A 27,439-nucleotide genomic window follows, 5' to 3' on the forward strand; every position below is an offset into this window, starting at 1 on the left:
AAAAAAACTCAGTGGCTTAAAATAAGCACCTGGAACCTTGCAGTTGGTAGGGGTGAGGATTTCAGAAGTGGTGTAGGCTACAGGGTTGTGGCTTAGGGTCTCCCATGAAATTGGGGTTACAATGTCAGCAGGGGCCACCATCATCTGAAGGCCTCACTGGGCCTTGATAATCTACTTTCAAGGTCTCTTCCTCACATGACAGAGGCCTCAGTTTCTTACTGGCTATTGCCAGAAGACATTCCTCATTACACGGGCCTTTGGATAGGCTGCTGGAGTGTCCTCAACACAGGGCAGCTAACTTCTCCCAGAACATATGATTTAAGAAAGTACTAAGTGTAGCCACTAAGTATTTTATGAACTTCAACAATGTCCCCACATTCTATTGTTTTGTTTTGTTTTTTTAAAGATTTTTTTTTTAATTTATTTATTCATAGAGACACAGAGAGAATGAGAGGCAGAGACACAGGCAGAGGATTGCCAGAAGACATTCCTCATTACACAGGCCTTTGGATAGGCTGCTGGAGTGTCCTCAACACAGGGCAGCTAACTTCTCCCAGAACATATGATTTAAGAAAGTACTAAGTGTAGCCACTAAGTATTTTATGAACTTCAACAATGTCCCCACATTCTATTGTTTTGTTTTGTTTTTTTAAAGATTTTTTTTTTAAATTTATTTATTCATAGAGACACAGAGAGAATGAGAGGCAGAGACACAGGCAGAGGTAGAAGCAGGCTCCACGCAGAGAGCCCGATGTGGGACTCGATCTCGGGGCCTGACGTGGGACTCGATCCAGGGTCTCCAGGATCACGCCCTGGGCTGCAGGCGGCACCAAACCGCTGCGCCACCAGGGCTGCCCCCCACATTCTATTGTTAAGCAAGTCACTAAGTATAGCCTATACTCAAGACAGGAATTCAGCTCTACCTCTTGAACGGAGGAAGTCAAAGATTTTGTGAACTTATTTAAAAAGTAACATACCGGGATCCCTGGGTGGCGCAGCGGTTTGGCGCCTGCCTTTGGCCCAGGGCGCGATCCCGGATACCCGGGATCGAATCCCATGTTGGGTTCCCGGTGCATGGAGCCTGCTTCTCCCTCTGCCTGTGTCTCTGCCTCCTCTCTCTCTCTGTGACTATCATAAATAAATAAAAATTAAAAAAAAAAAAAAAAAAGTAACATACCCCAAAAAAATAAAATAAATAAAAATAAAAAGTTACATACCAGGACAGCCCGGGTGGCTACGTGGTTTAGCACCGCCTTCAGCCCAGGGCCTGATCCTGGGGACCTGGGATGGAGTCCCACGTCCAATCCCTGCATGGAGCCTGCTTCTCCCTCTGCCTGGGGTCTCTACTTGCCTCTCTCTGTGTGTGTTTCATGAATAAATAAAATCTTTAAAAAAAAAGTAATATTCCAGGTGTTAATAACATAAAAGGCAAGAAGGGACACTAAGTAGTAATTGCATGGAGCAACCATGAGCTGGGGGGACGATGGAAAGAGGCTGGAAAACACCAAAGCTAATGAGTTTGAAAAGAGGGTCAATGCAGCAGAGAGGCACTAACCCACTGGTGTCTCTGAATCCAGAGGAAGTTCTCATGGGGGTGGGACTCCAGCTGTGGTGGAGGAGGCAGCACCACTCAGCTGTTGCTGGTGCTCTGAGCAGGTACTGTGAGTGTTAAAAAGAATAATAAGGGAGCACATGGGTGGCTCAGTGGTGAGGGTCTGCCTTCAGCTCAGGTTCTAATTCCAGGGTCCTGGGATTGATTCCCACATGGGGCTCCCTGCAGAGAGCCTGCTTCTCCCTCTGCCTATGTCTCTGCCTCTCTCTGTGTGTGTCTCTCATGAATAAATAAATAAAATCTTAAAAAAAAAAAAAAAAAGAATGATGAAAAACTGCAAACTAGAACCAGCTGGAAACTGGAATGGTCATTTCTAAGAAGAAGAATTGCTGTTGGAGTGACACCCGCAGGAGAATGTGCAGGAAACAGGAGCAGATCCCTTGTACCTCCTCCAGCCCTTTAGTCTCTCCCATAAGCCTCACAACTGCTGGATCCTAACTGGGAGGCAAAGCCCACATGCAGGTTTCCCTGTCTTCAAAAGCAGAGCATTCCTACTGTAAACTGAAATGTCTTAACATGAAGGAGCAATTACTGTTAATTTTTTTTAACTTAAAAAAATTTTTTTTAAATTTTTATTTGTTTATGATAGTCACAGAGAGAGAGAGAGAGAGAGAGAGGCAGAGACCCAGGCAGAGGGAGAAGCAGGCTCCATGCACCAGGAGCCTGACGTGGGATTCGATCCTGGGTCTCCAGGATCGCGCCCTGGGCAAAAGGCAGGCGCTAAACCGCTGTGCCACCCAGGGATCCCAATTACTGTTAATTTATATGAAAAATTTTTAAGTGTTCCAGAACCCCCCAAAATAACCTTTTAAGTTTTTCTGATCTTTATGATGCATCATCATAATGGATGCACAAAATAAACTGGGATAAAGTATAGATACTCAGAGATAAAATTCAAAGCTATGGTGGTTTGATGCAGAAATGCTGAACGTAGTTCCCAGGGAAGGAGCCTGGTGCGCTACTCTCGCTGCTAGGGTGCGCTGCCTCTGGCTGCAAATCAAATACTGAGAGCTCCTTTGCTTCTTGCCTTTTTTTTTTTTTCAAAAGCAAACATCCTCCTCTGATTTCTTTCGGTTAGTGCAAACAGGTAACTAATGCAGGTCTTTCATAAAAACAAAGTGGTATAACACAAACTTTCAAAAAGTAGGGATACCTGTATTTGTTTAAGTCACAGGGATACATACTCAATTAATAATAACTGATATTATCCAGTCCTTACTATATGCCAACTGCTGTTTTAAATCATGTAATCTAAAACTCTAAGAGGTGGGTGTTATTCTATTGCCCCTTTACAGGTGAGAAAACTGATGCACAGAGAAGGTAATTAGCCAAAGTCACACCTAGCAAGAGGTAGAGCCAGGATTTGAACCTAGGGAGCTAGTTCCACAAGCTGTGAACTCAACCATTCTGCTAACCTGCCTCGATAACAAATACTATCATCTTGCCAGGTAGTAGAATAAAACGTTGAATAAAAATGGACCCAGTCTTGGTCCTCATGGAGCTGATGATCTAGTGGAAAAGACCACTAATCAAGTCACAACAAATGAATGTAAAGTTGAAACTGTCTAGTGCTCCAAAGATTTGCACTGATCATGATAGATTTCTATTAAAAAAAAGAAAAAAAGAAGGAATTTGACCTACTTAAGGGTTGGGAGTAGAAACAGGGCCAGACCAAGGAGGGGCTGATTAGAGGCCAAGGAAGAGGAGGTTTGTCTTTTTCCTAAAAAACAACGGAAGTTAAAAAATAATAATAAAAATTAAAAACAAAAACAATGGAAGTTACTCAAAGATTTTCAATGGGGCAGTGGGGACAGGAATGGTGAACTAGGCTGGACCCTGAAAAGCTGGTTATAAGGCTACTCTTTTTTTTTTTTTAATTTTTAAAAATTGATTTATTCATGAGAGACACACAGAGAGAGGCAGAGACACAGGCAGAGAGAAAAGCAGGCTCCATGCAGGGAGCCCGACATGGGACTCGATCCCGGGTCTCCAGGATCACACCCTGGGCCAAAGGCGACACTAAACCGCTGAGCCATCTGGGTTGCCCATGAGGCTACTCTTTAGGTGAGATATGATGATGGTGGAGATGGGGAGAATTAGAAGGACCTTTGAGTTGGAGGTAATACTGAGAGGATATGAAGAATGGGAGGCTGGAGAGTGGGTATTGTTTTTTTTTTTTTTAATTTTTTAAATTTATTTATGATAGTCACACAGAGAGAGAGAGAGAGAGAGAGAGGGGGGGGCAGAGACACAGGCAGAGGGAGAAGCAGGCTCCATGCACCGGGAGCCCAACGTGGGATTCGATCCTCGGTCTCCAGGATCGTGCCTTGGGCCAAAGGCAGGCGCCAAACCGCTGCGCCACCCAGGGATCCCTGGAGAGTGGGTATTGAAGGAGATGGAGAAATCAAGTATGCATGGCTCCTTGAATGGTGTTGTCATCCATTAAATTGGGGAATGGGAAGAGATCTGACTAGACCAATATTTAGGCAGTAGAATAAGATAGATCTTGGATATTGATAGGATATCAGGTTCTAAAGGAGATAGAGAACTGAGTTTTCCAAGATATAATTTGGTATAGCTGTGCTATCAAAAGTGTTTGCCACTAGCCACAGGCAGCTATTTAACTTAATTAAAATTTAAAATGGAAAATTCAGTACACACATGGCTTGTGGCTACCATACTGGACAGGACAGATATGACATTTTAATTGTTGCAGAAAATTCCAATGGACAGCGCGCTGCTCTAACAATTGGCATTATTTGATGTTTTGTAGTAAACAAAGTCTGTTCATGTCCATCTTTGCCTTTAATCCAGTGCGATGTTGTTTTGTCTTGGTTTTCTAAGATTTCAAGTCAGTGCTCTAAACACTGACATCTACCAGGTGTTGTGCTGAGCTCTTAGTGTTTTTTTTCGTTTTTGTTTTTTTTTTTTAAGATTTTATTTATTTATTCATGAGAAACACAGAAAGAGGCAGAGACACAGGCAGAGAAAGAAGCAGGTTCCATGCAGGGAGCCTGACATGGGACTTAATCCTGGGTCTCCAGGATCCTGCCCAGGGCTGAAGGCCGCGCTAAACCGCTGAGCCACCCGGGCTCCCCTCTAAGACAATTTGATTCAAAATATGGACGTACCTAGTAACCGTTTGTAAACCGTTTATTCCCAATAAGATATGGAAGTTGAGAATAAGATTTTAGAAACTTTTCTAGCAAACTGGCATTGCTACAATATTTCATCATATTTCACATAAGTACCGTTTGCAGTGGATTGGAAATTTATTTTTAATTTATTTTTAAAAAGATTTTTAAGTAATCTTTATAACCAACTGGGGCTCAAATTCACAACCCTGAGATTAAGAGTCACATGCTTTACCAACTGAGCCAGCCAGGTGCCCCTGGATTAGAAATTTAAAATGTTAGTCCTTCATTATAGATGGTGAAATTGCAGCACTACTCTATGGCACAAGAGTTGGACATGATTCCTACCCTCCAGAGCTCAGGCAATGATGGGGTGGAGAGAAAGCTGACATAAGAGCTATTTGAGTTGAGCAAACATGGGTATCCAGACTTGATATACATCTGAAAATGATTCAAAAACACACAGAAGGAGGAGTGCTTGGGTGGCTCAGTTGGTTAGGTGTCTGCCTTCAGCTCAGGTCATGATCTCAGGGTCCTAGGATGGAGCCCTGCATTGGGCTCCTTGCTTGGCGAGGAGCCTGCTTCTCCCTCTGCCTGCCACTCCCCCTGCTTGTGTTCTCTCTCTGTCAAATAAGTAAAATCTTTTTAAATAATCACATAAGGACATTTATTCACTTGTTTATTCACCTGGCATTTACCGAGCGCTATGTGTCACGCACTATACTAAGAACCTGAGATACAGCAGTGAACAAGATAAAAACAAAGCCCTCACCCTTCTGGAGCTCACATCTAGTAAGACAGACTATATACAAGTTCACCAAATTAACTAATAAAATGATCTCAAAGAGTGCTAAATGCTAGGGGGCAGATAAGAGGGATGGGGTAGGGCCTGACTGCAAGGTGGGTGCTATTGGTTTATGGGGTGGTCAGGGCACTCTCTTTTTGAGCTGAAATCTGAGGATGGGCACGAGCCAGTCACAAACTGATTGAAGGGAGAGCATTTTGGGTAGTGGGAAGGGAATAGCTGGCACAAAGGTCCTTAGGTGGGAATAAGATTGGTTTGTGTGGGTAACACGGAGGCCAATATGACTGGAGTAGAGGGAACAAGGGGAGAGTAGTAGTAGCAGAAGCTGATGGGGTAGGGAAGAGCTAGATCATGCTGCTCAGAGTCGGGGTTTCATTCTAAGTGTATTGCAGTGTTCATGCAGGGGAGCAAGGCAGTATGATTTGGGTTGGTAAAAGATCTCTCAATTGTGTGAAGAATGGACTGAAGAGAGCCAAGAGTAGAATCAGGAAGACCAGTCTGCCACTGCAGAAATCCAGTCAATAAAGTGGTAAGTGGGGATGCCTGGGTGGCTCAGCAGTTGAGCATTTGCCTTTGGCTCAGGGTATGATCCCACGTCCTGGGATTGAGTCCCGCATCGGACCCCCAAAGGGGAGCCTGCTTATCCCTCTGCCTATGTCTCTGTCTCTCATGAATATATAAAATCTTAAAAAAAAAAGTGGCAGGTGTTCTTCATTTATAAGACTCAGTGCCTGAAGCCAGGGTATGAAGTTCACCCTCATCAGAACCACCATTAAAAGAAGCTACAACTAAAAAAAAAAAAAAAAAAAAAAGAGGGGGGGAGCCTCCTGGGTGGCTTGGTGGTTCAGTGTTTGCCTTCGGCTCAGGGCGTGATCCCACACAGGGAGCCTGCTTCTCCCTCTGCCTATGTCTCTGCCTCTTTGTGTATCTCTCATGAATAAATACATAAAATCTTAAAAAAAGGGATGTCTGGGTAGCTCAGCAGTTGAGTGTCTGTCTTTGGCTCAGGACTTGATCCCAGGGCCCCAGGATAGAGTCCCACATCGGGCTCCCCGCAGGGAGCCTGCTTCTCCCTCTGCCTATGTCTCTGCCTCTCTCTGTATCTTTCATGAATAGATAAATAAAATCTTTTTTTTTTTTATTTTTATTTATTTATGATAGTCACAGAGAGAGAGAGAGAGAGAGAGGCGCAGAGACACAAGCAGAGGGAGAAGCAGGCTCCATGCACCGGGAGCCCGACATGGGATTCGATCCTGGGTCTCCAGGATCGTGCCCTGGGCCAAAGGCAGGCACCAAACCGCTGCGCCACCCAGGGATCCCAGATAAATAAAATCTTAAAAAAAAAAAAAAAAAAGGAAAACAGCAAGTGTTGGCAAGGATGTGGAGAAACTGGAAGCCTTATACATTTCTAGTGGGAATGTTAAATGGTGTCGCCGTTGTGGAAAATAGTTTGGTGTTCCTCAAAAAGCTGAACATTAGAATTACCATTTTACCCAGCAATTTCACTGTTAAGTATATACCCCAAAGAGCTGAAAACAGACACTCAAATATATCCTTATACCTCACTGTTCCTTGCAGCAGTATTCACAATAGACATGAGGAGGAAGCAACCCAAGCGCCCTCCAGGGAAGAATGGATAAACAAAAAGTGTTGAGTACATGCAATAGCACATCATTCAGCCACTGTAAAGTCGTGACACAGGCCGTGACATGGATGACCCTGGAAAACACTGTCAAGGGAAATAAGCCAGGTACAAAAGGATAAATATTGTAGAGTTCAAGGTTTATGAAATATTGAGGATAGGCAAATTCATAGAGGCAGATGCTAGCTGAGAGGTTATCAGGACTGGGGAGAGAGGATAATGGGGACCTATTGGTTAATGGTTATAGAGTTCATTGGCATTCATGAAAAAGTTCTGGAAGCATACTGCAGTGATGGTTACACAACAGTGTGAGTGTATTTAATGCCACTGAACTGTACACTTGAAAATGGTAAAAATCACATGCACACAGGAGCAGACAGCTACCAAGATTGGGTTGTCTGGGAGAACTTCATCTTGAGGTTTAGGGAAAACGTTTCCTGAAGTTCCTCTTAGAGGAAGGAATCACGAGCTGCATTTACCAGCACGATTTCCACACTCAGAAAGGAGACGAAAAGTTCCTGGTAAGCGCTGGGACCTACTTTCCAGACTCTGGAACCACTGCCTGGGTTGTCGTCGCGGCTCCGTGACCTGGGGAAACCTCCCTGTGCCTCGGTCGCCCCATATATAAAATGTAGACAGTAAGGTGCCTTCCGCTAAGGTTGCTATGGGGATGAAATTACTTAATGCATGTAAAAATACCTTACTCAGTTACTTAACGCATGTAAAAGTACCTTAATCAGTTCTCGGCACGCAAAAACTTCTATAAAAGTGTCAGCTGCTCTTATTTTTTACTTTTTTTCTCTTTTTATGAAAATAAATGTTGACGGTGGAAAAAAAAAATCTAAGAAGAAAATAAAAATCACCCAGTGGCGACGACCCCTGCTAACCGTTTTTTGCCAGTTTCCTCCACGACTTTCGGTCGGTAAACACAGCCGCAGAGTCCCGGCGGCAAACCTCCTCCGCACGCGGCCGCCGAACCGAGACAAAGAAATTTACTCCATCACTCGAAACCACCTCCCAACTTGCCGCATGCGCACTCGGCGCTGGGGGGCGGGGGGGGCAGCGGGGGGGGAGCGAGGGGAGGGAGAGCCGCAGGTTCCGCCCCAAGCGGAAGTGATGTCGCTGGCACATGCGCAGTGACGACGAGGAGGCCGTCGGAAAGTAAGGGCCGGGCTGCGCGCGAGCTGCTTCCCGGAAGTGGCGCTGCGGCAGCATGCTCGAGGAGCTGGGGTTGATCGGGACCATAGGCGAAGATGACGACGTGCCGGGGCATCCTGAGTCTGACTCCGGGGACGAGGAGGAGGAGGTATGAGCCGCTCGGGGTTGGGGGCGCGGCGGCGTGCCGTCGGATATCCGTGACTGCCCCCCTTCCCCGTGATTCCTCGGGCCCCAGCCCCCAACTCCGCAGCATCCTGCTGCCAGCCCGGCGAGTGTCCCGCGAAGGTGACCCCAAGGTCTTCCTCAGCTTGTTCGCCGCTAGCTTTTCCTCCCCTCCGCGCCTGTGCCGGTAACATGCTGTGTCGTCTTGGCGAAGTCAGTACCGATTCACTGAACTGGTGTTGAATAGAGATCCGGGGGGCGAAGCCAGTCGTGGATCCTGATCAGGGGTTCGTTCCTTAAGCCAGTATTTACTGACGTGGAGGCCATCGGGTATGCAGGTGGAGGTGTCTGTAGGCTGCACCTACTGTTCAGCGTCTGGGACACAGCAGTGAGCAGGGTGCGCAAGGACAGCACTCCCCTGAAGCTTATCCTCGGTGGGAGCGTTACAGACATTCAGCAGTGTGGCAATTAAAAGGAACAGTATCATGAAAAATATGCTCACCCTACAAAAATCCAGCCTAGGTGTTTGCCCCACTGTGGCCTCATCTGCCTACAGACACCTCCACCCCGGCGTCCCATGGCCTCCACGAATCCAGCTTCACCAAAGCTGGACCCGGGTCTCTCTCACCTTCCCAGAGTGCTCCATCTGAAGCCAGAAACCTAAGCGGCATCCTTGGCAGCTTTTTCCTTCTCACTCTCCTCCAGTTTTGTGCAGGCTAGCTGGGGAATCTCTCTTTAACTTCTCCCCCTTTCCCCTAGCCCACCCTAGCCCAGGCCACTGCCACCCAGCATCCTAAGGTACCTGGGCTCCAGCCCTTTCTCTTGCCCTCACCCCAGTGTATTCTCTATCTGGCAACTAGAATGATCTTTTCCTTTCTCAAATGGAAAACTATCGTAAAAAAGGACTGGAGCAAAAATACGGCAAATGATGAAAAATCAAAATATGAAGTGCTGTACAGTTATCAATAGTTCAGCTAGTACCTGAGAAACGATATGTGATCATTACTAATAATAAACTTTAGGGTGAGAGTTCTTACCAGATTGTTTAACTTGAGTGAGGGGGAAAAAAGTCAGTGTAGCACTTTCTAGTCTCAGAAGGTCTCATTCAACTAGCCTTCCTTCCTTTCCTGTTTTTAGTTGTATGCGTTTTTGCCATTGTTTCCTAACGTAGTTGCATGGCCGAAAGAGAAAAGAGTCTGTATGATATTCTTTGAAACCTTTTGAAGATTTGCTTAAAGGCCTCCTGTGTGATAAGTTTTTGTACCTATTCCGTGTTTGTTCAGAATTCATGCTTTCTAGTGGTCTGTATAGGGTTGCCTATATATTCATGGGAATGAAGCTTGTTGATTGTGCTTTTCAGATTTTCTGCAGACGCTTATTTTTTTGTTTGCTTAATCGGTCACTTACTGAGAGATCCATATTTAAGTCTCCCACAACAATTGGAGGTTCCTGTTCTGTTTCTTTCTGACTTCAACACCATAGTCATCCTGTTTCTTCCTCTTCCCAGGGGCCCGTTGTGCTGGGCAGAAAGCAGAAAGCCTTGCAGAAGAACCGCAGTGCCGATTTCAACCCTGACTTCGTTTTCACTGAGAAGGAGGGGGCATATGATGGCAGCTGGGCCATGGCTGATGTCATGAGCCAGCTCAAGAAGAAGGTGAGAACAGACAGTGTGATAGGCAGTTCTAGGCCGTGGGCTGTTGAAGAGGTTGGACAGTTGGTTTCAGGATTTCACCTCACTGCTTTTTGCCATCTGCCTACATGCAGCAAATGCTGGAATTCTTGGAAATATATGGTGTAGTTTTGATGGAGTGGGGAAAAGCAGTCACAAATAACCCCAGTCTTGATGAAAACCAAAGTGTAAAATGTTACAACATAGATTTATTACAGACTAGTTACAAACACGTTAATTGATCTCCAGATATATTTTTTTAAATATTTATTTGAGAGAGAGTGAAAAAGCACGAGGGTGGGGTGAGGGGAGGGGCAAAGAGAGAGGGAAAAGCAGGGCCAGGGCCTTGGGATCATGACCCAAGCCAAAGACAGACACTTAACCCACTGAGCCACCCAGGTGCCCCTACAGATGATATTTTGAAATAATAAAAATATCTTATTTCCTTCATTGTAAGATGTCCATGACAGCTTTTCCTGGAGGAGGGGACTTCAATATATATATTAAGGGAGACCTTTCCTGATATTATACACACTAAAATGTGGGAAAAAAAGTTTTAGAGGAAATCAGATAATACTGGTCTGATAGTTTTAGAATACCAAACATTACATATAAATTGTTTGACTTAAAAATAATGGGCATAGCTATGTTAAAATGGTCTTTTTTTTTTAGGTGTTCCTTCCTGTTTCAAAAACTAGAGAGGGGGGATCCCTGGGTGGCTCAGCGGTTTCGCGCCTGCCTTTGGCCCAGGGCGCGATCCTGGAGTCCCAGGATCAAGTCCCGCGTCGGGCTCCTGGCATGGAGCCTGCTTCTCCCTCTGCCTCTGTCTCTGCCTCTTTCTATGTCTATCATAAATAAATAAAAATAAATCTTACAAAAAAAAAAAGACAAACACTAGAGAGGAACCTTGGTTACGTTAGTTTGTAACAAAACAGTCTAGCATGTACCCTTGGTAGAAGTGTTTTTGATTTGCCCCATGGATATTGTTATTCTGTCACTTGCCAGGTGATCTCATGTGGCCTCACTGTTTAGAGTCCCTGGTTCCCACCCAGCATAGCAAAAGCTGCCACAAATGTCACTGTCGCCTACCTGTTTGCCAAGATCCCATGTTTTCCTTTGAATCTGGTGAGCGATCTAGGAGATGCATCAACATTATTTTCTATTCTATGGGCCTCAAAGAGAAATACTGCCTGCTTAGAGCTATTTACTCCAGACTCTGTGGGTGGTTCTGATGAAAATAAACCAGCATTGCCTCTTCACGGTCACCTGGACAGGATTTCTTTCTTTTTTTTTTAGGATTTTATTTATTAAAAAAAAAAAAAAGATTTTATTTATTCATGAGAGACACAGAGATTGAGGCAGAGACACAGGCAGAGGGATATGCAGGCTCCCTGCAGGGAACCCATTGTGGGCCTCTATCCCAGGACCTTGGGATCATAATCTGAGCCGTAGGCAGATGTTTAACCACTGAGCCACCCAGACATCCCTGGACAGGATTTCTTTGTGATTTTTTTCCCCCCTTTCAGTATTTTTTCAGAGGATGCCAGAGGAATTTTCCTTTTTCAAGTTAATTATGAAGTGTTTGTTTTCCTGTGCCATGTTTTGATGAAAGTTCACTCCAGGTACACTGAATGAATGTTACATTTGTTCCCAGGTCCTGGCATATAGACCCCCTGTAACTAAAGACGTGGTCTTATAACACTTACAGTCCAGCAGGGTAGAAGATAAGTAATGACACAGTTAATTATAATTGTGGAAATACCGTGGCAGTTCAGGATGCTTTGAGCATATGTAAAGGAGGCCTGCCATTACTTTCTCTTTCTAAAGTTTTAGCGGTATCCAGCATTGCTACCTGAATCTGCTTTGATTTTAGAATTTAACCGATAGGCTCCATTTTGTCTGATTGATAAGGGGAAGTAGCATTCAGATATAAATGTGACATCTCTTGCTAATTATATTCTTCTAAATAGTAAACACTTTCTGAACTGAAATGTGGATGTTCCAGGTTCCAGGTAAAGATTTTTCACACCTGTTTGTTATGTTGTTTTATCGTTGTAGTGAATGATCTATTGTTTGGTTAATCTGTCCAAGGATAGACAAGCCTCTTCTATATTAACACTAGAGAACCAACCCTCACAGAAACCCTTGTCTCTTTCCCATATATGTTTCTTATTCATCTATTTTAATCTGCAGAGGGCAGCCACCACATTAGATGAGAAGATTGAGAAAGTTCGCAAGAAAAGGAAAACAGAGGTGAGAAAGCAAAGCAGGTACTGCCCTGCAGAAAGCCCCAAGCTTTGCCCTCCAAGTGGCCCCACCATTTTTCTTTCAGTCTGAATTGGAGTGCGGCGGTGCAGACAGGCTTCTCTGTATCTGTTGTTAATAATCACTGAGAGTCCACATAGCATTCTTCCCCGGCTGGAGAGCATAGTGTTGCTCTTCAGAGGTTCTGGATTTCTTGAAGTCTGTAGTTGCCTTGCTTTATTATATATTTTCTCCAGGATAAAGAAGCCAAGTCTGGGAAGTCCGAGGAGAAAGAAGCAAAGGAAGGCTCTGAACTGGAGGAGCAGGAAGACCATGAAGGGAAAGATGAGGAAGGTCCAGAAGATGAAGACTCAGAGACTGATTACTCGTCAGCTGATGAGAACATCCTCACCAAAGCAGGTGGGTGCTACAGAGGTGCTATCAGAAACAGAGGCAGGAGATTGGAAAGAGTCCTCCTTTCCTTTGTAGGATTTCCTATGTTCTGCTACATGGTCACATTTAAGATCTCCATATGGAACTCCTAGCTTCTCTTTCTCTTGGGCTTGTGTTAGGGTTGTTCTTCTTTGCAGGCAGACTGTACCCATATCGTCCTGCCCCATGTAGCTGCTGGCATCTCTAAGATTCAGACTTATTTGGGATGATAGGTCCCCCACATCCCACCTCAGATGGGCCCAGCCATGTAGCAGGTGCTCCATAAATATTTCTTGCAGAAATGAGTGCACATGCATGATGATATGTACAGTGGTTGAGAGCCTGGTTTCTGGAACTTTCCGAGCTTGCTGCACAGTGTCTTCACTGTCAAATGAGAATACTGACAGTAGCTCCCTCAAGCTGTTGTGTGGTTTTGGTGAGGTATCCACAGAAAGCACTTAGGACAGCGTCTCGCAGATTATAAATACTCAGTAAGTACAAGCCCTGTTTTTCTCCACAGATACACTCAAAGTAAAGGAGCGGAAGAAGAAGAAGAAAGGACAGGTGAGCATGAGCATGGAAAGCAGCATGCGACGTGTTTTTGCAACCTGACAGGATTTTAAGGCCAGTTATTTTCCTGGGTCCTGTTTTGCTGAATTCGCATTCTGTCTTTGATTTCCTCGTGTAGGAAACAGGAGGATTTTTTGAAGATGCATCTCAGTATGATGAAAACCTCTCATTCCAGGACATGAACCTTTCCCGCCCTCTTCTGAAGGTAGTGGCTTCTTTTGGCAACCATGGGATTATTGCAGTCACCCCTTAACTAGGCTCCCTGCCCAAACTGGGCTCTTTGCCTCCCTAAATTCTGTTGTCCACACAGCTGCCAGAGAACCCTCTTAAAAAGTTCTGATCTACTCTGGTGGTGTCTCCTAGCACTCATTCTGTTCTGGCCACATTGGCCTCCTCCCTGGCCCTTAAACAGGTGAGGCATTTTCTTCTTCAGGGCCTTCGCACTTATTGTCCCCTCTGCCTGGAATGTTTTTCCAGTAATATGGTTGGGGTGTTCCTCACCTCTTTCAGGGATCTACTCAGTATCCTCTGTTCAGTGAGACTTTCGCTGACCCTACTGTAAACTGTACTCATCTCTGGCACCCTTGACTGCTGTGGTTTTCTCCATACAGCACATGATGGTTTTTGGTCTTTTTTCTTCCCAGATTGTAAGATTGTCAAGAGCAGGGTTTTTATTTTTTTGGTTCACTGCTGTATCTCAATGCCTAGAACAGGTCTACCACATAGTTTGGAAACCTGATGTGTTTGTTTCATGCTGAGACAACTCCTCCCCTTCCTGTCTAACCCTGTCTTTTTTCTCTTCAGGCCATTACAGCCATGGGCTTCAAACAGCCCACCCCAATCCAGAAGGCATGCATACCTGTGGGTCTGTTGGGGAAGGATATCTGTGCCTGTGCAGCCACTGGGACAGGTAAAAAGGATAGTGACTTGGGAGAAGGGGAGAGGAGGAGGCAGGAGGAGGGTGTTGATTTACCCAAGGCCCACTTTGTTAAATATGCAAGTATAAATTATAATGCAATAACATTATATATTCTGTTAATTTATTTTTTAAAAATATTTTTATTTATTCATGAGAGACACAGAGAGAGAGAGAGAGAGGCAGAGACACAGGCAGAGAGAGAAGCACAGACACAGGCAGAGAGAGAAGCAGGCTCCATGCAGGGAGCCCAAAGTGGGACTCGATCCCAGGACTCCAGTATCATGCCCTGGGCCGAAGGCAGGCACCCAACTGCTGAGCCACCCAGGCGTCCCTATTAATTTCTTTTTTAAAAAACCTCAACATAGGGACGCCTGGGTGGCTCAATGGTTGAGCATCTGCCTTTGGCTCAGGACATGATCCTGGAGACCTGGGATTGAGTCCCACATCAGGCTGCCTGCATGGAGCCTGCTTCTCCCTCTGCCTGTATCTTTGCCTCTGTCTCTGTATCTCTCGTGAATAAATAAATACAAAATCTTAAAAAAAAATCTCAACATATATTTTCATATTTATTTTTATTTTTATTTTTTTTAAATTTTTATTTATTCATGATAGGCACACAGTGAGAGAGAGAGAGGCAGAGACACAGGCAGAGGGAGAAGCAGGCTCCATGCACCGGGAGCCTGACGTGGGATTCGATCCCGGATCTCCAGGATCGCGCCCTGGGCCAAAGGCAGGCACCAAACCGCTGCGCCATCCAGGGATCCCTATTTTCATATTTCTTTAAATGCTCTTCGCTTTTTAAAAATGGTTGTATAGTATTTTATTATGTAACTATTTCTATTCTATAATTAATTGTACTAATATACAATGTTGTGAATATTCCTTTCATAAAATCTTTACTCCTATGACTGGGGTTTATGTATAAATAAAGATGAACTTCATGAGACCCCCTGAAATCGGTGACCTGAAACTATCTGAATTGGATGTCTCTATGACCATGTCCTCTTCCTGCCATAATAGGAGTAAAGTGTCTTTTTTTTTTTTTTTTTTTTAATTTAAGGAGGGGGCAGAGAGGGAGCAGGAAAGAAAGAATCCTTATCAGACTCCCTGATGAGAGTAGACAGCCTAATGTGGGGCTTGATTCCATGACTTTGAGATCATGACCTGATCCAAAATCAAGTCAGACACCCAACCAACCAACCATCACCCAGGTGCCACAGTAGGAATAGATTTTGTGAAACAGATGTTCATCATGGTGTTGTATATGAGTACAGTTAATTATGGAGTAGAAAGTCACATGATAGAATATTATAAACCATTAAAAATTAAAGAATATTTAAAGAAGCAGGAATTTTTTTTTTTTAAGTAATCTCTACACCCAATGCTTAACTCAAACCTAAGCTCAAACTCACAACCCTAAGATCAAGAACTGCATGCTCTGTCAACTAAGCCAGCCATGTGCCTCTGTTATGGTTTTTCTGAAGGGAGATTACTGAACAGAATATATAGTGTTACTGTATTACATCTTTCATTTGTATGTTTCTATCTATTAAGAAAAATATTGGTAATACAGATACCATTATGTTCGTGTTTATTTCTGGTTGGCTGCATTGTGGATGATTTTTATTATTTTCATATTTCTTTGTACTTCTCAGAGTTTTTACATTGACCTTGTGGTTTTAAAAGCATAAGAAAAGCTTTAATGGAAAAAAAAACATTGCTTCATTTCCCCCTGAGCAGATATGTATGTTTTTTGGGTTCAAGTGAAAACTCAAACCTTGAAGGGACTGAAGCCCCTGTCACTGTTTCCTACTGCCTTTCCCTCCAGGTAAAACTGCTGCTTTTGCCCTGCCTGTCCTGGAGCGTCTGATCTACAAACCCCGCCAGTCTCCTGTCACCCGTGTGCTCGTGCTGGTTCCCACCCGAGAACTGGGCATCCAGGTGCACTCTGTCACCAAGCAGCTGGCTCAGTTCTGCAACATCACCACCTGCCTGGCCGTGGGTGAGTGTCTGGCAGCCCCTGGAAGACTGAAGTGGTGGAGGGTGGGTGTGCTCCACCATCTGAGGATAACAGTGCCAGGAAAGCCTTCCTGTGATTAAACTTACTGAAAAATCAGATGAGGTGTTTTCAGAGTAGAGAGTTGGGGGAGAGGAGAGGTTTAACAGTGATTTAACCAGCCGTAAAAAAAATGAAACTTCAAAATTCAGAGCAAAAAAATTTTCTTGGTACTGAACAAATTTAGAATGTCGCTTGTGTTGTGTATAAATAAAGAATCAGGTATCATCCGGGGCAGAATTTTTCTAATGATGTTCCACGATACTATTCTTTAACCTTCATGGAACCTCCCCATGCAGTGGGAAGGCAAAGGTGATGGAGAAGTGATTTGCTTTCATAGCTGCTTCTGTTGGTCCTGTGTGTCTGAATCCTTCTGTTCTGAAGTGCCTTCGTGTAATCTTTTTTTACACTTAGAACAGTTGTGATGAAATAATCTGTCTATCCCAATATCGTGTAAAATCTTCCTAAGCAGGGCCTCTGTGAGTCTTGTTCTCTGCTGTTTCCCCTGCATCTGGCATGGGATGTGGCAGGTGGCAGGGCCCAGTCCGTGCTGTTGAACAGCTGACTGAATCAGCCACCTGGCGGGGCTTTTCTCTGCAGGAGGCCTGGATGTGAAGTCTCAGGAAGCAGCTCTTAGAGCAGCGCCTGACATCCTCATTGCCACCCCAGGCCGGCTCATCGATCATCTCCACAACTGTCCTTCCTTCCACCTGAGCAGTATTGAGGTGCTCATCCTGGATGAGGCTGACAGGTATACCTGAAGTGGCAGGGCCCCCAGTGCTCTGGGGTCCTGTGGGCCACACCGTAGAAGAGAACCTGCCACTGCATTATTCTACATCAATCTTGCCATAGCCATTTGTATGATGCCAGTTCAGCAGCTCACACTTGGACCTCTGTTTATCATTGGTCTGGATTATCCTGCTTTTTTTCTGTCTTTGTAATGTGATGGTTAAGAGGGAGGGTAGATCCAATTCTGGCTCTGCCACCTCCTGAGATTTGGAAATATTATTTAGATTCTTTTTTTTTTTTAAGATTAAAAAATTTTTTAAGTAATCCCTACCCTCACTGTCTATAACACTTCCTCCTTTCCTTTCTCTGAGGTACTATGCCTCTCCAACCTCCTTCATTGTCACTTGAATGCTTCTGTGGTGTTTGTGTCCCTCCTCTCCCCTGGAACATATTTGTGAAGGGCTAGCTTTGTTGCTTGCTGCTCTGTGCCCAGGGTTGTGTCTAGTGTCTAGCACATGCTCAGTAAGTGTGGAATTAACTGATTCCCCCAGAGCAAATGAACCATTCTTGAGTCCTGACGGAGGTAAAGGAGATATTTTGAGCAAAGGGAACATGGTCTGATTTAGGTTTTAAGGGGAAAGGAATTATATTCTTTAAAAAATGTTAATGTCACAGACGACCAAGAAAGGTTGTGGACGTTTCCTATTAAGGAGATCAAGGAACAGGGATCCCTGGGTGGCGCAGCGGTTTGGCGCCTGCCTTTGGCCCAGGGCGCGATCCTGGAGACCCGGGATCGAATCCCACGTCGGGCTCCCGGTGCATGGGGCCTGCTTCTCCCTCTGCCTGTGTCTCTGCCTCTCTCTCTCTCTCTGACTATCATAAATAAATTTTAAAAAAAATTAAAAAAAAAAGGAGATCAAGGAACATGATAACGAAATGCAGTTGGTCAGCTGAACAAATTGCAGTCAAAGTAAACCTACTGAGTAATATTACCTACAAGGAGAAAAAGCTTCCTTTATAGTGAAGAGAATTGGTAGATACCACCTTACCATGTGCTCAAACTCAGTTCAGTGGAACTGGGCCAAACGGATGGTCTCCATCTCCTGATACAACTGCACCTCTGCACGTTCTTATGAATCCTTTCCCTGGAAAATAAGCAGACAGGATGTGGAAAAGATTGAGGAGACTTCTCTAGCTCAAGGGGGACTAAAGCATAGGAATTTTGGTTTCCTGGATTAAAACAAAATTTAGCTATAAGATGACATTTTGGGGATAGTTAGGGATATTTGAATTTGGACTTGTACTTCAAGTATTACTCAGACACTTAAATGTTTTGAGTGTGATGATGTGGTTATGTAGAAGGTGTGCTGAGGGCAGCCCAGGTGGCTCAGCGGTTTAGCACCGCCTTCAGCCCAGGGCATGATCCTGGAGACCCCGGATCGAATTGCACTTTGGGCTCCCTGCATGGAGCCTGATTCTCCCTCTGCCTGTGTCTCTGCCTCTCTCTCTCTCTCTCTGTGGTCTTTCATGAATAAATAAATAAAATCTTAAAAAAAAAAAAAAGTTTACAAGGTGTGCTGAAATAGGGGTAAGGTGTTGTGATGTTTGCAACTTATTTGTATATAGTTTAGCAAAAGAAAAAAAAAAAAAAGATACAGGAAATGTGGCCAAATGCTAGTTTCTGATGAATCTTGGTGGAAGGGTAAACTACAATATTAACACATAAATAAATAAATGAGCCTGAGACATAACCAGTTACAACATCAGAACTTCGGCTTGTCTCATGTTTTCTGCCTATGATTGTGACAGATGCAAGCTCAGTCCATTTCTCTTGATTCCCTCTCCCTGCTCGTCAGGATGCTGGATGAGTACTTTGAAGAACAGATGAAGGAGATCATCCGGATGTGTTCCCACCACCGCCAGACCATGCTCTTCTCAGCCACCATGACAGATGAGGTGGGCCACAGGAATTCTGCTTGGTGGGGTGAATGAATGGAGGGATGCAGAGGACCCAGGCTGGGCTGCAGGGGGTGATCTAGGGCAAGTATGGCTTGCCTCCACCCCCACTCCGTACCGTCTCCTGGCAGGCCAGTGAGCAGCATCCTGTGTTTGTGCTGGGCAGGTAAAAGATCTGGCTTCTGTTTCCTTGAAGAATCCTGTCCGAATATTTGTGAATAGCAACACAGATGTGGCCCCGTTCCTGCGGCAGGAGTTTGTCCGGATCCGGCCGAATCGGGAAGGGGACCGGGAAGCCATTGTGGCAGGTGAAAGCCCAGGGAGGGACTGGGCAGGGGCCTGCTGGACTCCCTTGGCCTCATGGATGGCCCACTCAAGTGGCTGGGTGTTGCCTGGTACCTCTTCTGTCAGGCTCCCCTGACGTGTTGCGTGGTACTGCCGTTAATGTACTCTGCCACTTTGGCCATTTCTTCTGTCTGCTTATCTCCCTACCATTGTCCAGTCCTCCTTAGGTCCTGCTGAATGCCCAGCCACTTCCCCCTCTTGCATTTGGTTCAAGCTGCTGCCTTTCCTGCCTGAATACTGCAGTGGCCTTGTACTTGGCTCTTCTCCCACTCTTGTCCTTGGTAACCAGTTGTTCACACTACAGATCATTGAAAACGATCATTTACAAGTGAACATTCACTCATGTTACCTTTCCATTTACTGTCGAGTGTCTCCCATTGTTCTCAGACCACAGTCCACACTCCCCAGTGAGTCCTGTACAGCCCTCTGGGACCTGGCCCCTGCCTGCCTGGAGTCTTCAGCTTTGGTGCCCTGCCATACTCTCCTGTTTATATTGTCTCAGACCTACCAAGCTTGTCCTGCCTCGGGGCCTTCACATTTGCTCCTTCCTCTGCCTGAAATCTTCCCCCAAATCTTGTGAGTGAGCCTGCTCTGTCATTCAGCCTAACATGTCTTTAGAGAGGCCATCTCTAAAGCTGCCTCCCCATCTTCCCTTCACTGTCTCACAGCATTTATCACCCTTGGGAATTGGGAATTGGCTTGTCTTCTCTGCCCTGGAATGTGAGCCTTAAAAGGCAGGGACCTTGCCTATCTCCCCCAGTGCCAGGCATAGTAGCCACTTCACAGGTGGGGAGGGAATATGTACTGGAGGTGACTTCCAGCTCACTCTTCTCTCCCCTCTAGCTCTTCTGACAAGAACCTTCACTGACCATGTGATGCTGTTCACCCAGACCAAGAAGCAGGCCCACCGCATGCACATCCTTCTGGGGCTCATGGGGCTGCAGGTTGGCGAGCTCCATGGCAACCTGTCCCAGACGCAGCGGCTAGAGGCCCTCCGGTAAACTTCAGGGTGCTGAGGCTCCCACCCATCCTTCAGAGAGGGCTCCCCTCATTGGGAGGGAAGATACCACTCAGAGGTTATGTTAGAGCAATTGCAGGGGATGCAGATGGTGGTTCCCCACTTTAAAGATTTTAGTCCCAGCTGCTATAAGTTTATGTCTTAGGTACCTTCAGAATTCCTCGTAGTCTTGCAGAAGATGACACTCATGCCCCAGGGCTCGAGTATTGGAGCCACTGAGTGGGGCCGTAGCAAGAAATTCTGACTTGGGAAGACACAGCACATGTTCTGTTCTCTGTAGCTTTTCCAGAGCAAGGGACATACCTAGGGTGATGGAACGAGATTAGAAATCAAAGCCAGCTACTATTTCCTGAGCATTTACTTGGCAGAGTCCTGTGTTTTCCATGTTTTCTTGTTTAATTCTCATGGAATAGAGTCCTGCTGGTAGACCAGGAGGGACCTTTTAGAATTCTCCATCTATCTGCATTCATCATAGGCAGCTGAAAGATTTTTGTTTTTTGTTTTTTTAAGGAAAGGCTGCTTTGAATGCTGAGACATTTGCATAGACTACTCCCTTCCATCTAGCTCTGTGGTTCCTGAACTTTCATATTTGTAGGAGTTGAGGCTGAAGTAGTATAAACCAAACTGTGTTTGTCCTACAAACATTACAGGATGTTTAAGGTGTTGTGTAGCTATTAGATGGTCTGATGTTTAGGATCTCATTTAGATTATCACTATGACAATCTGTACGCTCCTGCTTGACTCCACAAGGATTTGTGTTTTCTCTGCTGGCTCAGGCTCCTACGGAGCATTTTTGGGGTTGAGTACCCAGGTGAACATCTGTTTGTGGCTATTTCCAGGCGCTTTAAGGACGAACAGATTGACATCCTTGTGGCCACAGATGTGGCAGCCCGTGGACTTGACATTGAAGGGGTCAAAACGGTGAGCAGCCCATCTTCCTTGAACTTTTGGTGGGAGTCTTTTTGCCTTCTTGTGTCCATGTCCCTGCAACTCCCAGGTCTGACTTTGACCTTCTAGGTAATTAACTTCACGATGCCCAACACCATCAAGCATTATGTCCACCGGGTGGGGCGAACAGCTCGGGCTGGTAGGGCTGGGCGCTCGGTGTCTCTGGTGGGAGAAGAGGAGCGGAAGATGCTGAAGGAGATCGTAAAAGCCGCCAAAGCCCCTGTTAAGGCCCGGATACTTCCCCAGGGTGAGCAGGCACATTGCAGCAGCTCTGAGTGGTTGGGGTGGGACAGAGCCAGGAGCAGAGGGTGATAGGTTGGAGTAGTCAGGAGCTGGATTTGAACTCCAGTCTTGCCACTTCCTTGCTTAGTGTCCCTGGGTCGGTCTCACCATGCCCCTGTGGTCTTCAGTCTCTCTCTGTGTGAGAGGGAACGGTGACAGACTTGTGTCTCAAGTGCTCCACTCACAGATTATTTTCCAACCTTTGGGAAGAGAAGGCTTCTTCTGAGGCAAAATCCCTATTAATCACCACCCCCTTCCTTTCAGTAGAGGGCAGAAGTCAGCGTTTACTTGTTTTAGATATCTTTCATTCATTTTCCTCTCATCTGTAGGGGTCCTTTAAAGCACATCTTTTTTAAAAATTGTTTTTTATAATTATAAAAATAATATATATCCAGTATTAGTGATTAGTAAATGAAAGCCAAAATATAATTGCATGTGGGAGAGCTCACCACTGTTAGCATTTATGCACATATATCCTTTGAGATCTTTATTCTGTTCATAAATATCTTTTTTCTTTTTTTTTTTTTCATTTTTACTTAATTCATTCCATCAGCTAACTACCAAGTGCCCAGTACTGTTTATTCTATCCTAGGTATTAGGGATATAGCAGGAAGCAAAACAACTGAGACTCTGGTGGAAAAAAGACAATAAAGGTAGTAGATGTGATCCAGAATGACAGGAGGAGAGACGCTGCTTTCAAAAGCTGTATAGGAAAGGCCTCTGAACAGATGGCACTTGAGCTGAGTCCTGGATAAGAATGAGGCAGCCGTGAGTGGTCTGCAGACAGAGTGTGCCAAGCAGAGAAAACCAGGGCAAGGCCTCTGAGGCAGGAGCAGACGTGGTGTGTGAGTCAAAGTGAAGGAAGAGCCAGGGAGGGCTCAGGGCATGGTGAGCAAGGCAGAGATAGAGGCTCAGAAAGGTAGGCAGGGGCCACACTTAGGAGTTTAGAATTTATTCCAAGAGCAGCAGGCTCTTTGGGTGGGATAGGGTGGGAGGTGTTGTGAAGCAGATAAGTCATCCACAAAAAACCCCAAATTTTCTGTTGTCACTAAATATACATCTATATTATTCTTATCAGTCACACAAAGTTTATCCTAATTTAAAAAAATTGTTCTCTTCCCTTGAGATGTCATCCTTAAATTCCGGGACAAGATTGAGAAGATGGAGAAGGATGTGTATGCAGTTCTGCAGCTAGAGGCCGAGGAAAAAGAGCTGCAGCAGTCAGAAGCCCAGGTGGGGCTGCACGGAGGGCTAGGGCCCACCGGGCTGGTCTGGAAGCAGGCCGCACAGTGCCTGCCAGTTCTGCCCTGCCAAAGTGTGGTGTCCACACCAGGCATGTCCTCAGAGCCTCAGACCTTTGTAGGCAGTGCCTTCCTGCAGCTGTCAGGTTACATATTATCAGATGGAGCTGATCTTTTGCTGTCTCCACAGATCAACACAGCAAAACGGCTCCTTGAGAGAGAGAAGGGGAAAGAGGCCTCAAACCATGAGCCTGAGAGAAGCTGGTTCCAGACCAAGGAAGAGAGGAAGAAGGAAAAAAGTATGTTGGAGAGGTCCCTCAAAAAACTGAACACACAATTCTCATAGAACCCAGTAAGGGCACGCTAGGTCTGTTCCCAGAAAAAAACAGAATAGGGACTCAGATGCGCACTTGTATGCCAGTGACCACTGAAGCATTATTCATAGTAGCCAAGGGATGGAAGTGACCCCTGTCAGTAGATGAATGGATCAACAAAATGTGGCATGCACATATTATAGAATATGGTTTAGCCATGATGAAGTTGATACGTGCTGCAAGCCTGAACCAAAATGAAGTGATCCAGACACAAGCAGACAAGTATTTATGATTCTATTTATTTATTTATTTATTTTTTTTTATGATAGTCACAGAGAGAGAGAGAGGCAGAGACACAGGCAGAGGGAGAAGCAGGCTCCATGCACCGGGAGCCCGATGTGGGACTCGATCCTGGGTCTCCAGGATCGCGCCCTGGGCCAAAGGCAGGTGCCAAACTGCTGGGCCACCCAGGGATCCCTATGATTCTATTTAAATGAGGCAAATCTATTGATGCAGAAATTAGAATAGAGATTACCAGGGGTTGTGGGGAGAGAGTTAGGAATGGTTACAGAGCTGCTGTTTGGGGATGATGAAGTTGTTACAGAAACTGGTCACGGTGATGGTTGTGCAATATTGTGCATGTAATTAATGCTCTTGAATTGTGTACTTAAGAATGGGTATGGGGCTCCTGGGTGGTGTGGTCAGGTAAATGCCCAAATCTCGTTTTAGGCTCAGGACATGATCTCAAGGGCAGCCCCAGTGGCGTAGCGGTTTAGCGCCGCCCTGCAGCCCTTGGCCTGGTCCTGGAGACCTGGGATCGAGTCCCACATCAGGCTCCTGCATGAGCCTGCTTCTCCCTCCTCCTGTGTCTCTGCCTCTCTCTCTCTCTCTCTCTCTCTCTCTCTCTGTCTATCATAAATAAATAAATAAATAAAATCTTAAAAAAAAAAAAAAGACATGATCTCAAGGTCATGGGATTGAGCCCAGCATCAGGTTCCACACTTAGCATTGAGCATGCTTTAGACTGTCCCTGCCTCTGCCCCACCCCTGTGTGTGCCCACATTTCCTCTCTCAAATAAATAAATATAAAAAAGAATTGATAAAATGGCAAATTTTATGTTCTATTTTGCCACAATTTAAAAAGAAGTAGGTCAGGAAAATATATGTGTATTCTTTGCCTTCCCCACCTCCCTCTTATCACACAAATTCACATTTTTCTACACTTTTTTTCCCAGTTAATTTTGTAGTTTAGATTTTATACAGGCACATACAGTAGCTGCCTTTTTTTTTTTAAAATGGCTGCATGGTTTTCCATCATGTGGATAGATTATAATATATTTAATTAATTCCCTGTTGAGGGACATTGAAATTGTTTGTAATCTTTTGCTATTTTATTTTATTTTATTTTTTATTTATTTATGATAGAGAGAGAAAGAGAGAGAGAGGGGCAGAGGGAGAAGCAGGCTCCATGCACCGGGAGCCCGACGTGGGATTCGATCCCGGGTCTCCAGGATCGCACCCTGGGCCAAAGGCAGGCGCTAAACCGCTGCGCTACTCAGGGATCCCTCTTTTGCTATTTTAAACATGTAGTGAGTAACTGTACAAATGTCCTTTCACAATTAAGCAAATGTATTTGATTTGCAGGAAAATCCTTGAAAGTGAAATTATAGGTCAGAGGATATGTGGATTTATTATTTTGTTAGGGAGTGCAAAATTACCCTCCAATAAGGTTGTACCAGCCATTTAAGAAATACTGCCTGTGGGCAGCCCCGATGGTCCAGCAGTTTGGTGCCGCCTTCAGCCCAGGGTGTGATCCTGGAGTCCCGGGATCAAGTCCCACGTGAGGCTCTCTGCATGGAGCCTGCTTCTTCCTCTGCCTGTGTCTGCCTCTCCCTCTCTCTGTCATGATTAAAAAACTAAAATCTTAAAAAAAAAAAAAAAAAAATACTGCCTGTATCTGATGGAACAAAAAGGGTGCATACGTGAAATTTCTGTATTAAACATAGTTATAACTCTATGGCAGGAAGGTCTGAGAGTGTAAGTGAACCAAATCATCTTTCACAGCAGGAGGTAGATAACAAATATTTCAAATGGATTAATCAAGAAATAGTGAAATTGAGAAATAGAAATGTCAGTAAGATGGAGGTAACCACCAGCAGAGGATGTGATTTGTTGCTTCTCATTTGTGGAGATCTCATGTACTAATTTCAAATATGGTCTACTTCATTTAAAAAAAAGGTATAAAATGGTACCTGAAATCTTTTACTCTCTCCTCATCCTAGTTGCCAAAGCTCTGCAGGAGTTTGACTTGGCCTTAAGAGGAAAGAAGAAGAGAAAGAAGTTTATGAAGGATGCCAAGAAAAAGGGGGAGATGACAGTGAGTGGCTTTCCCTCTGGAGCTGGGTACCTGTCCAGTGGCTTGGGTCAGGTCTTCTTGGTCTGCTGAATACTCACATCATCCTTTTTTCCAGGCAGAGGAAAGGTCCCAGTTTGAAATCCTCAAGGCACAGATGTTTGCTGAGCGGCTGGCCAAGAGGAATCGCAGAGCCAAGAGGGCCCGAGCAATGCCTGAGGAGGAGCCAGCAAGAGGCCCCGGTAGGCAGATGGGGAGCCAATGGGAGCTGGTAGGAAGGTTCTCCCTGAAACTTCTTGTTTGCTTGTGGTTAGAGAGAAAACTCAATAGTAAGAGCCCATATTGAGTAATGAGTGTGTACCAGTACAGACAGCTGTTTTGGGGTTCTCAAGTGGTGAAGTGACCCCACGGTTAGTGGGGAAAGCTAGGATCTGGAACCTAGGCCTTTCTGACTGTGGAGCCTAGTCTTACAAACTGCTCTTTGGAAGAGTGGGTCAGGGTAGAAAGAAGTCAAGTTGGTCTTCAGCCCGTTTCACGTTTCAGTTGTTTTCGCTTTGGGACTCTGCAGTCATCCTTTGGAGTGGTTCATCACACCTGCCACTTCTGAATTCATCCCTTTTCTGCTAGGATCCAATGTCTTGTTTCCATGTCAGTAAATTATCAGGCCAGAGCATCCACTGAACCCGAAACCATTACCCTGAGCTTACAGATAGGATTTAGGAGCTTGGCCCAAAGAGGACGTATCTAACTCTTTCTTTTTGTGCACAGCCAAGAAACAAAAGCAGGTGAATAAATCTGTATTTGATGAAGAACTTACCAACACAAGCAGGAAGGCCCTGAAACAGTATCGAGCTGGGTAGGATTTTAAGTCATCATGGGGCTCTTTGTATTTTGATCAAAGCTGTATACCTTCTTCCTCCTTCTGCACTTTCAATTCTCATATACTTGTAGCTTTATAATTTTAAGGGTTCCTGTCTGACCCCTTACCCCCAGCTAAGCCCATCTCTGGATCCCAGGGTGAGAATACGAGGAGAGTGTTCAGGCCCTCCTGCCTTGGAGGTGAAATGGTACATTTTGATTCAGAAATAGACCTTTCCCTCAGGAAAGCTAGAATGGCAAAAGATCCTGAGTTACTCTTGAATGTGTTACACCTCCTACTGCCCGCAACATCTGGGCTGGGGTTAGGGTGGGGCTAGACAATGCTTCTAGTCTTTTTTTAGGGCTGGGCCCTGACTTCCACAATCTCCTATTATCAGGTGGAAACACCAGACTTAGAACTTATGGCCCTGAAGAGGGTACCTCAGTGATGCTCCTGCTTCATATGGGAGCTGGGTGGGGGTGGCAGGGGGACATTGTCCATCTAGCTGTCATTTCAGTGTCTCATCTTTTCACCTGCAGCCCCTCTTTTGAAGAAAGGAAACAGTTGGGCCTGCCCCACCAGAGACGAGGAGGAAACTTTAAGTCTAAATCCAGGTAATGTTTGCCATTTTGCAGGACCTAAGATTGTGCCTGTTTGGGATTGGATCTTTCATGGGAAAGTTCCTCCTTCCTCTTCCTGGCTTCAGGAGTTGGTCTTTACTCTGTGTATTCTCTTCATAGGTACAAGAGAAAGAAGTAGCTGTGGTGGCCTGAAGTTTGTGGGGCAGCCCTTAGATCCCTTCCTTGTGGGAAGTCATCCTGGCTTGGTCTCTTCCATTTGTAAAAAAAAAAAAAAAAAAAAAAAAAAAAAAAAAAATTTAATGTAAAGTCTATGTCATTTGTGCATTAAAAAAAAAAGAGCATCAGGCTCCGCACTTAGCATTGGTTAGGGAGTGGTGGTGGTATGCGGAATTAATCCCTAAGCATCCTAA

General features: G+C 45.1%; 2 protein-coding genes and 1 long non-coding RNA gene across 4 annotated transcripts in view; 1 reads left to right on the forward strand and 2 right to left on the reverse strand.

Annotated features, from left to right (window-relative positions):
• The window catches only part of LOC140617797 (uncharacterized), a 52,605-nt gene extending 44,197 nt beyond the window's left edge, over nucleotides 1-8,408 (reverse strand). The window contains exon 1 of the mRNA XM_072799732.1: nucleotides 8,081-8,408. Within this exon, the coding sequence (XP_072655833.1) occupies nucleotides 8,081-8,408 (328 nt within the window). The remainder of the gene's footprint in view (nucleotides 1-8,080) is intronic.
• DDX27 (DEAD-box helicase 27) lies at nucleotides 8,313-27,386 on the forward strand. Of its 2 annotated transcripts, XM_072801382.1 has the most exons (22): nucleotides 8,313-8,499; nucleotides 10,021-10,167; nucleotides 12,376-12,435; nucleotides 12,684-12,846; nucleotides 13,379-13,422; nucleotides 13,547-13,633; nucleotides 14,233-14,338; nucleotides 16,176-16,349; nucleotides 17,004-17,154; nucleotides 18,989-19,088; nucleotides 19,255-19,396; nucleotides 19,821-20,009; nucleotides 20,277-20,430; nucleotides 21,291-21,372; nucleotides 21,469-21,646; nucleotides 22,808-22,914; nucleotides 23,113-23,221; nucleotides 25,519-25,613; nucleotides 25,708-25,831; nucleotides 26,358-26,445; nucleotides 26,988-27,062; nucleotides 27,189-27,386. In XM_072801382.1, the coding sequence occupies exons 1-22, from the start codon at nucleotides 8,407-8,409 to the stop codon at nucleotides 27,205-27,207; spliced, it is 2,487 nt and encodes an 828-aa protein (XP_072657483.1). In that variant the 5' UTR covers nucleotides 8,313-8,406; the 3' UTR covers nucleotides 27,208-27,386. The 2 variants fall into 2 exon arrangements, with proteins under 2 accessions (XP_072657483.1, XP_072657484.1); XM_072801383.1 differs by lacking the exon at nucleotides 19,821-20,009.
• On the reverse strand, nucleotides 17,346-27,430 carry LOC140618602 (uncharacterized). The gene is made up of 2 exons (XR_012018671.1): nucleotides 25,489-27,430; nucleotides 17,346-18,277 (listed from the first exon to the last, which is right to left on the reverse strand). It is a non-coding gene; the product is annotated as an uncharacterized lncRNA (long non-coding RNA).
• Between the last annotated feature and the right edge of the window lie 9 nt (nucleotides 27,431-27,439).

The sequence above is a fragment of the Canis lupus genome, chromosome 26 (genome assembly GCF_048164855.1).
Source record: "Canis lupus baileyi chromosome 26, mCanLup2.hap1, whole genome shotgun sequence".
Classification (NCBI taxonomy): domain Eukaryota; kingdom Metazoa; phylum Chordata; class Mammalia; order Carnivora; family Canidae; genus Canis; species Canis lupus.